The 15488-nt window shown below is 49.2% G+C and overlaps 1 protein-coding gene across 6 annotated transcripts in view; it reads left to right on the forward strand.

The window, feature by feature from the left end:
- Positions 1 to 15488, forward strand: part of PAX2 (paired box 2) — a 76479-nt gene extending 60991 nt beyond the window's left edge. For 3 of the 6 annotated variants that reach the window (XM_061163136.1, XM_061163133.1, XM_061163135.1), the window contains 3 exons: positions 12458 to 12559; positions 14785 to 14871; positions 15348 to 15424. In XM_061163136.1, coding sequence (XP_061019119.1) covers positions 12458 to 12559; positions 14785 to 14871; positions 15348 to 15424 — 266 coding nt within the window. Of the gene's footprint in view, positions 1 to 12457; positions 12560 to 12715; positions 12802 to 14784; positions 14872 to 15347 lie in introns of those variants that run through there. The other 3 variants (XM_061163131.1, XM_061163132.1, XM_061163134.1) reach the window with 2 other exon arrangements.

Raw genomic sequence — 15488 nt, forward strand, 5'->3', positions numbered from 1 at the left:
GTGGTCATTTCCCAAAGGTGGCCCACCCCAAGGCAGCAGAGCCCAGAAGACTTCTCTAACCCCAGCTATGCTTCCCTGGGCCCAGGGCCACCATCCAGAAGGTAGAGGCTTCCTGGAGTGGTGAGAAGGATCTCTGGGGCAGGGTTCCTACAGCAGGAGAACTCAGGCTGGTGCAGAAAAGTGCCTCCACCTTGAGCATCCCCCGCCTGCCTCCCCCCCATGGCCCTGGAACGGTCCCAGCTCAGCCTGGGAACATCTCCGGCTGATCCATCTGGATCCAAGTGTGAGAAAAGTTCATTTCAGACCCAGCTTGACATTCCCAGGTGGCAAGTTAGCACTAACATCTCAATCTGTATGCGACATTTCAATCAAGCGAGGAGTAACAAAAGCAGAACCATTAACATTCGGAGCTGTTCACCAGTGGTAATGACGGGGAAACTGGCTCAGAAACTGGAAATTACCAAAAAGAGAGAAGTGTGTGGAGAAGTGGGGGAGGGGCGATGGGAGGGGGTAAGGGGACAGGGAATGATTTTTCTACACTTAGGCCAAGATCCAAGGTTTGGATTAATGGTGCCATTACCCAAGAAAGGGCTACAGATTATGCTCATTCTTAAAATGTTTTTGCTGGCAATTAAACGGCTGCAGTTATTGATCTTTGTTGATTTTATGTCCTCCTAATTTGCATAATCTATTAAAGATGAATGATTCATGATGTGTTTATCATGGGGACGAACAGAATTTGCTGGAGGTACTGTCAAGGTGAGGAACAGTGCAGTGCCCAGAGGTTTCCTGGACCATCTCAGGAGTTGGGTCCAGCAAGTTGGCCTTCAGGCCAGGAGTTTGTGGGTAGCAGTGAGTAGTGATAAAGAGAGCGGACATCAGAGAGGTGGATTTTGGGTGAGTTTTTCTAGAAGGATGTTGGTATCTAGAACTGGGTTCCAAGAACAGCTCAGATACAGGAGTGGCTTTTAGTGTATTTGAAAAAATTCCCCCCTAAGATTCTTAATGTTTTATTTGGTTGGAGAGTATGAAGGGCGTTGGTGGGGGAGGAAAGGGCTGGAGCTTTCCAGCAGGTGATTCTGGCCAGGTGTGTGCTCCAGGTGAGAGAGGGCATCCTGTGGCCACAGTCCAGCTTGAATATGCTCAGGTGTTTAAGGAGCCCTCTTCACCTCCCATATCCTAAACTAAACCCCCAGCTCATCTTCCTCCCAGGAGACAGGCAGCTGAGGCTGTAAACCTCTTCGAGTCCTAAAGAAACAGCTCAGGAAGTCCTAGCCCAACCCAACAAGCCGACCTTATTGATATTCCTGCCACCTCCTGGCACCAGAGGCTGATTTCAAACTTCACCAGCCACTTGATGCAGCTGTTCCACAAGGTCAGGACTGAGAATAGAGAGGAACCTGGACTATTGTTTGGAGGGGAGAGTGGAGCCCAGTGGGCCAGGACACAGCTAATCACATTGCAAGCAAGGGTGGCTGCTGGAGGCTGGGGCTTGGCCCGAATGCCTCCCCTCCCCACCTTCCATCATGGAACCAGAGAGAGAGACGGATTTTTCTGGGTAGTGTTTGCAAGTTCTGCCGAGATTTTAATTTCACTGCATCACAACTCAGCAAGCTGCCAAGTCAAGCTGGTTATTTAAATTTATCACCCACTTTCCCTTCCGCCGCTGGGCTGCTCCAGCTCAGCAGCACCTCTTCTCTCCAGCCCACTGCTCTAGGCTGCTGGTCTGGAACAGAGCCGAGTCTCTCCTAAGTGATAAGGCAAAGGGGGCCAAATGGATGAGAGAGTGGGTGGGGGGCACTCTAGCCCCAAGCTTCCTCAGGTTGCCTGGCTGTGGCAACCTTCTACCACCTTCTTACCCTTTCAAAGGACCTCAGAGTGAGGCTGCCATCAACCCCTCAGTGGTCCCAGGGGCCTTTGAGTCAGGGCCTTTTCAGTGAGGACTCTGGTTCTGACTGTGCTGATGCTTCCACGTCTCCCATCACTAGTAGAAAAGAGCCTCTCTTTCCCATGACCTCCTCACTGTGACTCCTCTGGTGAGGCTCACTGCTGCGCACTAGGGAGCTTTATGCCAGTGAAGTTCTCCCCACCCTCTTTTAAGTCCCAGGGGGTAACAGATGAATGAGATCGATGTCCAGAAACAAGGCAGGCTAAACTCACCAAAACACAGCTGGATAAATAACAATGAGAATTGCTAATACACAACCAAACCTCACCCTCTGGTATCAGAAACAGAGGGAGATTCAAACCCAGAGCAATATGTGAGAGGCCACATTGGAGGCAGACCCTAACTGGGGGAGGCTGGGTTTGTAACACACCAGACAGAGAACATGATCTTGGGCGGCAGAGAAGCAGCAACTAGAACTGAGTATTCCCCTGAATAAAGTCAGGAACAAAGCAGGACAACACTGTCTATGAAAGGGAGATCACAAAGTCATCCCCAGGGCCCATGGAAGCAAATGAGGGCAAGATAATGCCTCTAGGAGAAGTGGAAACCCCAAGCCTAATCCTGAGTCCAAATGTACGCCGTGTGGCAGGAACTCCCAGCGAAGAACTTACATACAAATTTGTCCAGGATGGTAACCCACTCAGAAACCCCAGCAGGACAAGGGCAAATCTTCATGGGACTCCCACAGAAACAAGTCCACCACTAAAGATGAGCTCACTACACCAAATGACAGACCTCATATAAATACAGACTATTATGAGGGAGAGTTAGTCTGTTATAAGCAGAACAATTAATACCCCCCAAGAATTAGAGATAACAATAATCCAAAACAATCCAGAACAATCCAAAAGCAACTATATAGTAAGCATGCTTAAAATTCTAAAAATTATTCCTAAAAGTATGTGTGGGTGTGCTTAGTCACTCAGTTGTGTCCAACTCTTGTGACCCAATGGACTGCAGCCCACCAGGCTCCTCTGTCCATGGGGATTCTCCAGGCAAGAATACTGGAGTGGGTTGCCATTTATTCCTCCATCTAAAAGTATGTTTTGTGTTAATCACATATCTTGATCCCACATCCCCTTCCTCACCACTGCTCAGCAACTAGTCAGGTAATAGTGACCTTAAAAGGGCAAAGAAGACACCTAAATCGTGTTGTCTGGGGACTTGGAGGCATGGAAAGAGAGGACCCCCAGGCAGCCCTGAAAGTAGAGCCTGTCGCCTTCTTATCCAAGCTCCCATACTGCTAAGTCTCAGCAGAGAATCTTCCCTTTTGGAAAAATGTCTGAACATTGGACAACTGTAGCAAGGATGGTCCATTCCTCCCTTATGGGGAAATTTCTAAAAAGCCTTGTTAGCTTCCTCACCCTGGTGGGGATAAGCTGGTTTTATTTGAGAGCTCAGGGAAATTTCTCTTGGTGCCTAGAGACTGCAGCTCTACAGGAACCTGTAGGTGAGATCTGGGAGGAGATGTGGATGCTGCCTAAGCAGGAAATACCACCCATGGCAGGGGAGGGAGCAGAAGATGGGGTTCTTCTGGCAGCTGGTAAATTTGAGCAGAGGTGGAGGAAACCAGTAAGGCAAAGTTCAAAGAAAATCAGGGGCTGGCCCCTGGGGCCTAGAGAGAGTTGTGTGGGCTCAGCTTCTGAGAAAATGTTGCAGACTATTAGAAGTTCAGCCTCCTTACCCACAGCTGGGATGGTGAGCGAAAGTGGCCTTTTCGCAGATAGAGGTGTGGACCCTGGGAAACCCTCCTCTTGCTCCAGGAGTCCTGAGGACCTCTAGGAAATACCTCTTTCCTGTAGTTAACAACCCCCTTCCAATGCGACTGCATTTCCCTCCATAAAACAAACAGCTTAGCCCTTGGCCAGCCCCTTGGGGGAGGAGAGGGCAATAAAGGCTGAGAAATGTTTCTGAAGGAGGCTGGGAGTCTCCTAGCCTTGTCTGTCAGCTCAAAGTCCGTGATTAGCTAGAGGAATTTAGGGCACAGACATCAGAGTTTCTCTCCAACCTTGAAAGGAGAGGGCTAGGGCAACTTCAGACACATGGCAAGTCAGAGCCCGTTGCTATAGTGGCTGGATGAAGCCAAGAGGGCTTCTCCTCAACTGAGAAGGCCCACTGATAAGAGGCTAGCCTTCTCCAAACATCCCTGAGGCCTCCAGACACATCCCCAAGGACCACCAGCCCCCAGACATCAACTCTGATTTAATTATGGGGGCATTTCCATAGCAATGAGACATTGACAGATAATGTGGGTGCTGTGGGTCTGCAGCCTAGGGAATCATTGGATCAGGGCTCCTTCCCTTCCTCCTTCATCCAGTCCACCTCTAGAGGGAAAAGATATTGCAAAGAAAAGTCATTAATTTACTCTAGGACTGGGAGAGTCAGGTCAAATTTGAACACAATAAAAGCTGTACCACCCTAATCTCCAGCCCCAATTCTACACCCATGACTATGCTCACCAGCTGTCCCAAGCAGTGATGGGCTGCCCTCCCCAGCAGGGTTCCTTGGACAGAAGCACCGGGGCTGCTAATGGAGCCACTGAGGGAAGGAGAGGCATGGGGAAGAGGAAGAAGTTATAAACGGCTCTCTGGCATCTTAGCAAAGATGTAATTCTATGGGCTTCTAAGTTGAGCTCAAATTTGGCCCATTACCTTGGGCTTCTCCTCTTGACTCCTGCCTTCATCTCCTCCTTCCATCCATGAGACCCAAAGGCTGAGCATGCCAAATGGGCTGTATTTGGCACTCCACAGCACAATCTCACTGATTTATTTAGAGATCAAGGAGAGAGGACAGTTTGAATTTAAATCAAAATATTTTTGAGGGATCAACGATCTTTATTTCAAATGCACGTAGTAGCCAACTACAAAAAAAAAAAAAAAGTGTTGCCTAGTAGAAAACTTCCCTGGGGACTTCCCTGGTGGTCCAGTGGTTTAATACCCCATGCTTCTAGTGCAGGGGGCAAGGGTTTGATCTTTGGTCAGGAAACTAGGATCCTCCTGTATGCTGCGTGACCTGGTCAAAAAAAGAGAGAGAGAGAACACTGGGCACTGTTTTCATGGTTAGCTGGGTTATAGGGAAACTTTCAGCTGCTGTAGATATTTAGAGATGCTTGAAGTGTCCCGAAGGAGAGTTCTCCCAAGGTGGGGGGAGGGATTCCCCAGCACTAAACCTATTTATTCCATTATTCGGTACTAAGAAGAAAAGGTTGGCTAAGTAAAAGTGAAGTCAGCCAACCCAACCTTTCCTGAAGGACCAGAAACCCTAAATAGTGGTGTCCCCGTGAATATTATAGGTGTGTATTGGGACCAAGAACTCAGAAATGTCCCTGGTGGTCTCGGAGTCACCTAAGTAAAAGGCTGTTTCCCCTTTAGAGCCAGTCACCCCAACAAGGTGATTACCACCCCAGGGTAATCAGAATCCTTTCTTCCCAGGTTCTGAGCTGTAGCCTCGGGACAAACAAACCAGCACTTTTTCAGCCCTGAGCTTTGGGAGGCAAGCCCTGCCACTGTTGTTACTTCGGAAGGGCTTTGCACGCCTTCAGCCTGAAATCCTCCCCTCTCCTCCTCAGGTTGGCGGAGTGGGGCGGGGGAGCGGCTGGGGAGGGAGGAAATCCTGCAGTAGGCTTGGAGAGCGGCCTGATGCTCTGGCAGCTTAAGTGGCCGTTTTCCTTGGGATTAGGGTCTCACTTACACAGAGTGCCTGAAAAACGCTGCCTTTCAGAAGGATTAGAGTTGACAATTCAGCGCTCTCAGAGAACAAAATAAAGCCAGAGAGGAACTGGGAGACCTGGAGCATCGAGAGACTGTGCAAACAGGCTTAACCTCTGCCCACCCAGCATGAGGGGCTGGGAGCCCATCAGCGAGCCCAGGCCCAGCCTCCAGAGTGCCAGCACCTAAAGACTCCATTTGCAACTTGCTAGTGAAGCCAGAGAAGGTGGTAGCCTGGGGAAGTGAAAGAGGAGAGGGAAGTTGTCCCCTCTGTTTGAGCCTTACTTTCCTCCTCTGTAAAATGAGGCACTTAAACTAGAGGATAGTCAAGTTCCCATTCAGTCCTTTGAGAACTCGATTCTTGCCAGCACTCCCTGTCCTCCTGCCAGGATCCTAAGGCTGCAGCTCCATCCATGGTCCAGCCGAGTTATAGGAGCACCTCTTATGGGGCCCTGGGCCAGCAGGCTAGCGTGGCCAGGTCAGGGGCTGTGTGCTGGGAGAAGGGCAGGAACAGCACGAGCAGGTTAGCTGTCGAGGTGCAAGGCCTCACTCTGCCCCCATAGCTGTGAGTGGCATCCCTGCCAAGGACACCCCAGGGAACAGAGGTCCAGCTGTGGGTGGGAAGCCAGATTGGCTGGGAGAGCAGCCGCCCTGAGCTGCAGAAACAGCCCCCTCTGCTGGAGCCCAGGGCAGGCCAACCTCCGGATAAGGAGCTATGGGGCCAAGACAGAGCCTGGGGCTGAGGACCCTCACACAGGCACCTCTGACCCCCAGGAGAAACCTTCTGGAGAATCTGGAAATCTGGGAAATAAAAAACAAAATGAAATAGGTAGAAATCTCTTCCCTTCTCCTATTAAAACATCTTTTACAGATTTAAAGTTGTTACTTTGGTGCTTTCTATATAACTTGGATTGGTCCTAAAGTGATCATAATTGATGTAGTAAATGTAAATGTACAGTATATTTAGACAGTAATTAAAAATTTAATAACTGTGTATTCTTGAAAGTATCATAAATGCTTGTGTCAAATGCAGGCACAGACTGCCAACCTTGAAGCAATCTAATGTCTTCATTTTCACTACCGTATGAGAAGCAGACAAAACTTGAGGTTAGGATAGTAAAACAAGAGTTATGTTTTCTCCCCTTAGGGGCCTCCATAGTGTCAAGTGGATAGCAAAAGTGCTCATTTTCAGAGAAAGATGCTGAGGGAAGGCATCTCTAAGCTCATTGAATATAACTTTTACTGTATAAATCTGTGTCTAATAAGTCTTGTTGTCTTGCCATCACCGAGTGAAAGCATCTATGCTGCTTTGGTGGCTTCCTTTTTATCATTTCCTTGGTCTTCTGGATGCTGACATTTGTCTTACTTGAGATAAGCCTTCCTGTTTCTTCATGTTATTCTACTGTTCTTTGTATGATCTGGTTTATTGGTACAATTCAGTTTCAAACAAACCAGTGTCTTTCTTACTAATCAGTATCTTTGGTCTTTGTTTTTAATAAACACTGCTTACTAATCTTTGAATCATGAATACTTTTGAGAACATGATAAAAAGCCATCTAAGTATGGCATAAGTATAACTGTGACATTTATATATAGCTTTATGTGGACTCCCTAAAGTGCATCAATGATACCCTATAGGATTGGTGATCCCCAGTTTAAAACACTTCCTGTAGAAAATGGAAAAACTTGAAATAAGCAAAAAACAAGAAGTGACACAATGTTCTATTATAGGAAGGATTTGTTTAGCATAATCCCAGGTTACTTTCCTGGACCAAATACCTGTTTTCTGGGTCTACAGTAGTTGAGAGTGTCATTCTAGAACCCATTTCTGAGTATACTGCTTGTTCTATAGTCCAGGTTCTATCACCTATGAGCTGTGAAACCTTGAACATAATACTTATCCCCTCTAAGGTTCAGTTTCTCATCTATAAAATGTGGATTTAAAAAAAACAGATCAACATCATAGGTTGATATTGGGATTAAACGAGATAATATATAGAAAATATTTACGACAACACCTAGCATAATTAGTAGGTGCTCAGTGAATGCTAGCTAGTCTAGGTGCAAGTAGAAACACAGCTCTGCCCTTGGATCTCAGAGCTGACAAAGTAGGATAAACTAACCAGGGACTGAAATTTTCTTAATAAAGTCTCACTTTGCTTTTCTCTGTACTTGTAAGAGGAACTGCATTTAGTTTCTCCAAAACAGTTGATTTGATCTGGCCCATTTGGTAAGGAATGTCTGACAAAAGTGCACTGTCTGATTCAGATGTAGTGATTGCTGTAGAAATTGGCTTTAGAATCTTCAGGGACTTCTGCAGTTGAACTGAGAAGACATCCTCATCAAGTACAGTGCTTCTAACACTTCTGGGTACTTTAGATTCTCAGCTACTCCTGTTTCTTGAAGAGCTTCTTTGTTTTTCAGAAAGCTCTCAAAGGAGATTAATACCCCACCCCATGGAGTTTTACTGCCGACTTTCAGTGTCAATATTTTGTTCCTTGTGTCCTATTTTTCTTGCCTCATCCTAATAACAGTGGTGACAATATGAGATTCTGCTTGTCAGAGGACTTCTTTTTCCTTTTCTTTGGTGCATTTGGGAAGGATCTGGCTTCATGTTATCATTGAAAGGCAGTGTGGTACAGACAGAGCTTCATGCTTTGTCATTTACCAGCTCTGCAGCAATCGGAAAGTCACAATGCTTCTCTGTGTCCCCATTTTCTTAACTTTAAAACAAGGAAGTGAGACCCAACATCTCAAAGGCTCTTCCATCTTTAAAACTTTGTCATCTTAGGAAACAATTATCCAAAGTGAAATGCCCATCCTCTTATCATATGTGGGGTTTTATTCATGTGTGATGCTTGGCGCTTTCATGTTCCTGGCATCATCAAAGCAAATGTGTGAGCAAAAAAGTGAGCAAAGCAAATGCTTGACTGCTTCCTATGTCTGTCAAATAATACCTATTTTATAGCTATGTATTCTGCTCTGAAGCTGTTTTCTCCTCTTTCTGCACTTTTGCCTGTTTGAAGAAGGTGGTTATGCTGTCATACAGGTTTAGAGTCCGTCTCCACTCCCGCTTGTCCATTCATCTGTAGTAATGCAAGGCCCAATCCTCTGTTGATTCTTTCTTGCATGGATTCCATTACCCATTCATATTCACTCACTGAAAGAGGCTTGCTCACAGAATGCTGCTGGGCAAATGGTATGACGGTCTTAGTAATTTGAAAACTTCCGGCAGTATGTGTTTTCCATTATTGACAATGGTGTTTCAGAAGGATATATGGCTCTGGCAAGAGTTTGGTCAATTTGTTCCTGCTCTTCAGGTGTCACCTGTGTGCTAATGAAGCCATTGAGAGTGCTTTGTATGCAGTGGCTTATACCTTTGTTGGCTCAGGGGTCCTGAACAGGCTCTTCTTGGTTGTGATGCTAATGTTACAGAATCCAGGAGAGTAGAATCACAGCTGTGTGCAGAACATCAGGAAGCTTACTATGCTTTTTCCTCATTGTGGATCTCTTACCTCACACTTAGAAAATATTTGAATAGTACTTCCCAGATTCGGTTGTTTTTTTTAATAGAATTTAGAAATGTGTCTCTCAATCAACAGTTCTGTGGCTGGAAGCTGGATCATTTGCAAGAGAAAAATCCAGTGGAAATAAACATTGCATAGAGGTGCTTCCAGGTAGCTGGAAACACCTTTCTGGTTATCCCACATTTCCTCTTCTCTCCTGAAGCTAGGTAAGGTATTGTGTGACACAACCTTAGAGTACAAGGAATTTGTGTGTAACAAGCTGTGAGAACCATGCAGCTGAAAATCAAAACTCAGATGCATTTAAATTCCTGTTTATTGAGAAGAAGAGCCCTTCTTTTCCTGGCTGTTTTGTGGCCATTAGGATCACAAGATCAAGAATTGGTCTTCTATATTCTTGTAATTCAAAACCTCTGAAAGTGAAGTTGCTCAGTCCTCTCTGACTCTTTGCGACCCCATGGACTGTAGCCTACCAGGCTCCTCCGTCCATGGGATTTTCCAGGCAAGAGTACTGGAGTGGGTTGCCATTTCCTTCTCCAGGGGAATCTTCCCGACTCAAGGATTGAACCCGGGTCTCCTGCATTGTAGGCAGATACTTTTACCATCTGAGCCACCAAAGCCTCTACATCCTCCCTAACTCTCCTCTGTCTTGGGACTTTTTTGACCACAAAATGCCATATCACTCATCTCCCTAGGAATTGATAGATGTTGCTGACTTGTCCACATCTGGTCCTCTCCACTGAGAGATAATCAAGAGGGCCATACATTTAGTTGACAATAGAAGTCAATGAAAGAAAACCCACAACAAAGCAAACATAGATTCTTCTATCTCTCTGGGAGTCCAAAGTGATCTGTTTGACAGTTCCACTCTTCAGTTTTGAAATGTAAGAGATTAGCTATGTTAGATAGGTAGAAAGACTATCATTCCATGGCATGATAAAGCTGACTCACAACATATGAGTCCCTCATTTTCATCATCCTATATAAATCTTTCATCATCTTATAAAAATTCATAATCCATTATTCAAACTATTTGTACAGAAAAAGCAGATTTAAAATTTACATTTTGCTCAGCTTTTCCTCTCCAAAGGACAGCAACGTATATGAAACAGAAAACAACATAACCCACCTGGAATTAAGGCCATTAATTAAGTCTATTAATAAATCCAATAGACTGATAGAGAATTAATCAGTAAATTTTTATTGAGCATCTACCATATTTTCAACTGCAAGACAGAGCAGAAGACAGGGCCTGCCCTTGGTTTCATTATGATCTGTTTGAGGAAGCAAACAATAGGGCTGATGCTTTGTGAACTAAAGTGACTGGTAAACCATGGAGGACAGAAACTATAGAAAAGTTTAGAAGAGAGAAACTTCTCTGATAGGTAGAACAGTAGGGGTTTTAAGGCTTGAGCTGGAAGGAGAGGGAAATGATAGTAAGAAGAAAATAACATGGCAAAAGCAGAGATTTCACAGCACCCAAGCCAGTGACAGCAGTCAAACTAAACCAGGAGGGGTGAGAATCAGAGCTGAGAAAGCTGAGTGGGAAGAGTACCAGAGAGGCTTTGAAAGCCTGGTAGACTTTAGACTGCCAGAGAGTCAAACTATAGACTACAGAGAATCTGCAGTGGTTTTGCCAGGGAAGTGATGTGATGAAAGCAATGTTTCATGAGGGCTAACCAAGCAGCCACATGTGGGATAGACTGAAGAAGAATGTGGAGGCAGGGAACACAAGTGGAGGAAATGGAAACAGGATGGATGTAATAGACATTGCTAAGGAAAACTGATGGCACTTAGTGACGGACTTCAGATGGTGAGGGGGGTGGGAGCTACATCAAGAACAACTCCAGAGGTTTTGGTCTGATGGTCTTCAAGTGCATCAGTAGAACTGACTGTGGGGAAGATGATCACTTTTGAGGTGACAGTGGGACAGCTAATGAAAAGGTTCACAAGTAGCTGGGAATGCAAAGGCCTGAGCTGTGTCTCTGCCTACTTAGGGAAGGATGAATCACTAAGATGTGTTAAGGTAGCAGTAAGGAAACTCACACATTTCAGGGAAGTTGGGGATGAGGTCAACTTTAAGGGGAAAGTGTCAAGGAGAGAGAGAGAAGCGCTTTGGAATAGCCATCAGGAAGATGAGGTCTAGCGCCATGGATGAGAAGAAAGTGGGCCAGAGATGCATGGTTCTGTGACTCCTTCCAGCCACACCTCTTCCCAGGGTTGGACAGAGGCAGTGGAATGGAAGAGAGGCACTGGCTGAAGAGGAGACTAAGGGGAATACGGAGAGGAGAGATGGGACCTGCGACCCAGGAGAGGATGAATGAGTCTCTAGGGCATGAAAGTATGGGAGAGGGCAAATTATTGTTAGAGACTGGAGCATGCTAAATTGCAAAGGAGGCAGTAACCGCTTTGTGGCAATGGAGGGGGTCTGCAAGGAAGGAAAGCCATTCAGGGACAGCTGTGTTCCAGAGATGTCTGTGGACTATGGGTATCTCCCTCAGACTGGCATGCTTCGCCTTCACTCCAGGACAATAGGAAAGTCCTTCCTCCCACTCTCCAGACTCTTAACAACAGACACCTTCAGGGACAGAAGTCCAGCAGCTAGTGGGCCAAGCAGACTTTGCTCACTGAAACTTGGTCTAATCCACTTGTACTGCTGGCTCAAAGCTCCTGATTTCCTTCAGAGATGGTTTTCTATCATTTAAATGTCATAAACAGTAACAGGAAAATAGCCCACTGGCCAGCCCCTGCTCTTCACACCCGCCAGGCCCAGCACCTGCAGCTTCACTTGGAGAGGACAAGGAATAACCATGTGCACCAGAGAGGGAAGAGCTGAGCAAGATGATAGAAGTCCTTTTTTCTACTGGAGAGATACAACTGAGTATCTCACTGGGAAAGAGGAGTAAAGCCAGGTCATCTCCCCCCCTTCTCCATCTGGGTTTGGGCTAGAAAGAGACACAAGCAAAGGCAAACACACACACATGCACAGAGACACACAAAGAGCTACATGAGCCGAGGTGCATACACATAACCGATCATGGGACATTTAGGTTGGACATAGGACATCAAGTTGGACATTTAGGACAGGTAGGACATTTAGGTTGGACATGGGACATTTAGGTTGGATATAGGACATCAAGGTCCACCTGCACCTTCTCATTCAGCTCCGCTCCCAAGTGTCTGCACGCAATAGTTTCTTTTCCACAGAGTACCCTGGTGTGAGCAGAGGCAGGCCCCTCTCTTCCAGGCCTCACCCCTTCCCCTTTGTGTTTTTCCAGGTCGTGACATGGCGAGCACCACTCTGCCTGGTTACCCCCCTCACGTGCCCCCCACTGGCCAGGGAAGCTACCCCACCTCTACCCTGGCAGGAATGGTGCCTGGTATGTGACGCAGCTGCAGCTGCCTAATTTAGGTGGGGGTAGCTAAACTGTGGGTGAGCTGCTGCATGGTCTGTAGTCTGAGACTGGGGGTGGGGGGAGACCCAGTATCTCCTCCCCCACAAACTACTGCTGTTCTATCCCTCTGTCTCCCTAGAGGCTGCAGCAGGGGTCCCTCACCCTCTCTCTTGAGCACCCCACGGAGGGAGCCTGCAGAAGTACCCGCTGTGTGCACTCTCCTGTATGTCCTGGCCCCTCTGCAGTGCCCACCCATCCCAGCCTGTGCCCGGGGAGCACTCAGTCTCAGCCCCACCCTCAGTGCCCTAGCCCACCCCCAGCCAGCTGACACTGCTTGGAAGAGCCTGCCCTGGTTTCCATGGAAACTTGGAGCCAAGAATCATTTCCAGGGGCATGTCAGTCACTCAGACAAAGCCACCCTGGTCCACACCAACCCACTGGGAAGACCAGGAGTCGACCCCACCCCAGGGAGAGAAGGGAGTCAGTCCCTAAGGAAAGAGGAACAGAAGACAGACTGTGGCAGGAACCAGAGAGGCTGGCTTCAGAGAGACAACCTAGAGCACCCCCATGTCTCAGAGGAGCCTGGGCCTTCACTGCTCCTGGGGGCTCTGACCTGTCCCCCTCTGAGAGGAGCTGGGTTGGGCTGTGTGGATCAGAGAGAAAGGGGCCATATGCAGGATCTGGTAACTACACCTGGAGGCTGTGCTGTCCCCAACTCCTCACCCCAGATTGGGAGCTGGGCTTGAAGCCAGAGAGAGAGTTGAAGCTCCTATTCACATCAACACCAAAAAACTCTTGTCTTAAAGAGGATGAGAATCACTGGGCCTGCATCCTGTCCTGCTGAGTGCCCTCTGTGTGCCCAATCCCTGAAGCTCAGCTCTCATGGAAGGCGGGGGGAATAGAATAGGGTGACTGGCCCCATTCCTGGATGGGCCATTCAGGGACAATCCTTGGTCGGCAGAGCTAGGGGAGGGAGGTTGCAGAGGGGGAGATTGCTGCCTGGTGTTGCAGAACAGGGGGCTGGAGGAACTGGGTAAAGAGAGTTGAGGGTATGAGTAGGGGGATTCCTGCCCAGATTCAGAGTAGAGAGAACTGGAGTATTGGGTGCAAGGAGATTCTTCTGGGAAGGTCCCAGGCGAGAGCAGGTGGAGGCTGGAGAAGGTCTCAGAGAGATGGGGGTGCAGGAGGGGGGAGTCTGCAAGGAGATGGGGGTGAGGGGAACCGCAGAGAGCTCACGGTGGCAAGGGGGGAGTCGTTAAACAGAATCTAGTGCTGATGAGGAAATTACACTTGTTTCATTAGCGATGGGGAAGGAGATAGCTCAGTTCCTCTTGGTCACAGTTGAGCTCAGAAGCTCATTATCCTGCTGCACGCATGCTTTCCCTCCTCGTCAATAAACAGGCTTTCCAGTGGCTGCATCCCCCACCCCCACCCCAGCTCCCTCTCCGAGAGGGGCCCCTTCTCCTCTACTTAACCCGCGGTTAGGGATCACTGTAAACAGTCTGGGGTCATCACACAGGAGAAAGGGCGAGGGGGAAACCCGGGGGCCTGGCCTTTCTCGCGCAGAGGGAGGGAAGCAGCTTCCGACGGCTTCCAGCCCACGGGGCCCTCCGTTCACCGCTTGCGAACCCGCGGGCAGTCCACCTGCCTCCTCCCGCCGCCTCCTTCCCCTGCTGCGTGGCCCACGTATCAAATCTCTAGAGGGAAAGGAGGGAGAGGAGTGTTTCCCAGCAGAGCCCCCACCCTTCGCATTGGCACCGTGCTGAGATGCCATTCCCAGGACTTTCTGGGACAAAGTGTCCCGAGGGCCTGTTTTCGCCATCCTCCCCCGCTTCCATCCTGTGGCGCTGTGGCTCCTAGAACCAGAGTCTCCACTAAAAAGGCTTTGGTCCCCAACGCAGGGCGTAGGTGCCCCTGGACTCAGAACAAACCCTTCCTGGGCGACTCGGAGCGCTTCCGCGGGAGCGCCCCGAAACTACCTCCGCGCCTCTGTGCGAGGCGCGTCGGTGCTTCTGCACACACACACACCACCACCACCATCACCACCACCACGGGCTCTCCCCCTGCGGACCAGGTGGATTGTTCTGTCTCCGCCCGGCCGCCTGACCGAAGCATCTGCACCTCGGACCCGGGGGAGGCCCCTGGCCGGGCACGTCGGGTCGGCCCTAGCCTTGCGCATGTCTGATCCCCACTCCCCCGCCCTCCCGCAGGGAGCGAGTTCTCCGGCAACCCGTACAGCCACCCCCAGTACACGGCCTACAACGAGGCTTGGAGATTCAGCAACCCCGCCTTACTAAGTGAGTACCGCCACCTGGCTGGCCGGCGGCTCAGCGCGTCGGTCCGCACGCCCGCCAGCTCGGCCGTGCGGCTTCCGGATGCGGGTTCGACAGCCCGCCACTGGACCTTTTGGTGCCCAGCCGGGCAGGCTTGTTAGCGCAGCTCTGAGGCCCCGGGATCCCTAGAGGAAGCCCGCTCCTCCCTCCCCTCCCTCGGCTCCGCTCTGTTCGCGGCGGCTGCAAGGCTCTGCGCCGCCCCACCCTGGGCCCCCTTCGAGGTGCGCTGTCGGGCGGCGGCGGTCACCGATCGGGTCCCTCTCCCACCCGGTGAATGCAGTTCTCCTGGGGGCAACCGGCGCCGCAGCTCAGCCAAGGCCTCCCTGCACGGATCCTGCTAGACCCCAGCACGAGGAGGTCTCTGCTTTGCTTTTCTTTCCTTTTTTGTTCTCCTGTTTGTCCTCTCACCCAGCCCATTCTTCTCCTGTGTTAACTTCCAGGTTCCCCTTATTATTATAGTGCCGCCCCCCGGGGCTCCGCCCCTGCCGCTGCTGCCGCTGCCTATGACCGCCACTAGTTACCGCGGGGACCACATCAAGCTTCAGGCCGACAGCTTCGGCCTCCACATCGTCCCTGTCTGA

This window comes from Dama dama, chromosome 15 (genome assembly GCF_033118175.1).
Source record: "Dama dama isolate Ldn47 chromosome 15, ASM3311817v1, whole genome shotgun sequence".
NCBI classification, from domain to species: Eukaryota; Metazoa; Chordata; class Mammalia; order Artiodactyla; family Cervidae; genus Dama; species Dama dama.